At 40.7% G+C, this 2,167-nt stretch overlaps 1 protein-coding gene across 1 annotated transcript in view; it reads left to right on the top strand.

Moving 5' to 3' along the window:
- The first annotated feature begins 1,006 nt into the window (after nt 1-1,006).
- The window catches only part of LOC127976773 (formin), a 36,493-nt gene continuing 35,332 nt past the window's right edge, over nt 1,007-2,167 (top strand). Inside the window, exon 1 of the mRNA XM_052581429.1 lies at nt 1,007-2,167. This exon is cut by the window's right edge and continues 41 nt beyond it. Within this exon, the coding sequence (XP_052437389.1) occupies nt 1,080-2,167 (1,088 nt within the window). The 5' untranslated portion in view covers nt 1,007-1,079.

Raw genomic sequence — 2,167 nt, 5'->3', positions numbered from 1 at the left:
ATAATGTGTGTGTGATGGTTGATTATTATGAGGTTCATGATGAAGGGTGCTTTACTCACTCAACTGCTTATTTAAATAATTATGCATACAGTTCAAAGGCTTTAGCAGAATAAAGCACACTGAATGACATTATCAATAGACCCACTGTTAGTCGTGCATTCATGGATATTGTTTGCCAAAATGACTCCACTGTTTTTTTGTTTTTTCTTCTTCTTTTTTTTTCGGCTTCAAAGCATGTCTGGTAAAGAGTTGTAAGACCCCAGCTACGATGCATGGAATATTACAGGATAAATCTATTGGTTATAATCATATTTTCATATGATTGTACAAAGGTCATTTTTAAAAATTACTTCTAATGTTGCACACTGACAAAAAAAATAAAAAATAAAAATTAGAAACAATTTCAACAAGTTCAATTCATAGATATTTTGTCAAAGCATTTATTTTCTGGCCTGTGAAATATTACAAGATAAGTCTGTTGATTATTACAATATTTGCTTATGATTGTACAAAGGTTACTTTTAAATATTACTTAAAATTATATTCTCAGGAAAACAGCAAATTTACTCAGAAATTGTTTTTAAATTTCACAAATAATTACAGAGAATCATTAATTAATGCATATGAAGTCGAAAGACTAAAATAGTAATTTATTGTAAAAAGTACTGCCCAAAAAAATCAGAATTTTATTTACAACTTAAAAAAATAATAATTATGTATACATATTTTTTTAGTATTTTTTGTGTTTTTTTTTTTATTATTACCAATTTTAATACTTACTGATAACTTTAAAGCCTGTTATTAATCAACATTATTAATTAAAGAAACGTTGAGAGTTTGTTGTGGATTTTAGAGCTCTGTGTCTGTGTAATAATTTACGTTTTTAAGATACAGATCTGTTGAATATTTATAATTCTACGTGCATCTTAAAACAGATGTTGCACTAAAAGCCTCCGTCATTTTGACAGGCCTTCGATTGCCCTGATGATGATGAACACCCCGTGTCCACCCCGGGACGTCCCCGACTCGAGACGAGACAAATTAATTCAGGAGTGTGATTAATTAAAAACGGCTCTGTGATGGAAGGCACGCACACGGTGCTGCGTCTGTACAAACCCATCCAGGAGCTGAGCTTCATCCGTCTCTACTTCCCAACCAGGAAGCCCCGAGGTTTCCCACGAGCTGACCAAACCCCTCGTGAAGTCCGGCCTCGGGATGAAGACGCTAAACAAAGAGCAAAAGCATTGGTCACACAGCTGACCACAGAACACCATCAGCTGCTCACGCTCCTCTTGTCTTTATGCAGCGACTGCACACACAGGATTAGGACGGACATCCAGGACGGGAAGCTCCCGGAAGGATACAGGGAACGTCTCGGAGGTGATGTCAGCCGGTCCCCAGAGCATGAGACCGCAGCTTCACGAGTTCATGAACTGAAGAACCTGGGTTCTAGGAAGATGGACAGTGCTGAAGAGTTCTTGCAGAGTCAGATAAAGAAGAAAGTGCGACGTGGAGCATCTGAGTTTTCTCCGAATACTTCATATATCAGCGTCTCCAGCGAGTGTTTTCTTCCAATGGAGGAGCACTTCCAGATCGCCAACGACGGATGGGATTTTATGGAAGAACTTCATTCTTTTGAACCTGAGATGGATCCGTCGGAGATTGATAACCAGCTCACTTTGGTTTACGATCAAGCTCTGGGAGATGGGAATATTGGGGGAAACCAACGAGGTCCATCCACCTTCGGAAGTTTGGAAACCAATCCAAGAGATGTGGGAAGTGGTGATGTGGCTACAAAACAAAGCCATACGGCTTCCGAAGAGAAACTTGTATCTGGTTCCAGGCTGGATGTGGATCACCGCAGCGAAGAGATGAAGCTTGTTACTCGAGGGAACACGGAGTCAAACTTCTCACCCTCTAAACTTCATCCCTGGAGCAGAAGCCCTGCATCCATCTCTCTGTCTGGGGTCTTCAACATGTCTTATCCTCCTGCCAACAGCCACCAGAGCATGTCTCCTGTCTTATCTCCTCCCCAAATGAACCAGCGGATTGTGTTGCTGCCTGAGGAGGATGGAAATAAACGCTCCTCGAGACACGAGGTCTCCACAGAGGTCACCGACAAAAACGGCAACCATCGGACGCTCAGACGGTTAGACCTGGACCTCGG

This window comes from Carassius gibelio, chromosome B17 (genome assembly GCF_023724105.1).
Source record: "Carassius gibelio isolate Cgi1373 ecotype wild population from Czech Republic chromosome B17, carGib1.2-hapl.c, whole genome shotgun sequence".
NCBI classification, from domain to species: Eukaryota; Metazoa; Chordata; class Actinopteri; order Cypriniformes; family Cyprinidae; genus Carassius; species Carassius gibelio.
The sequence above is the reverse complement of the archived record's forward strand: the minus strand, read 5'-3'. Positions and strand labels throughout refer to the sequence as shown.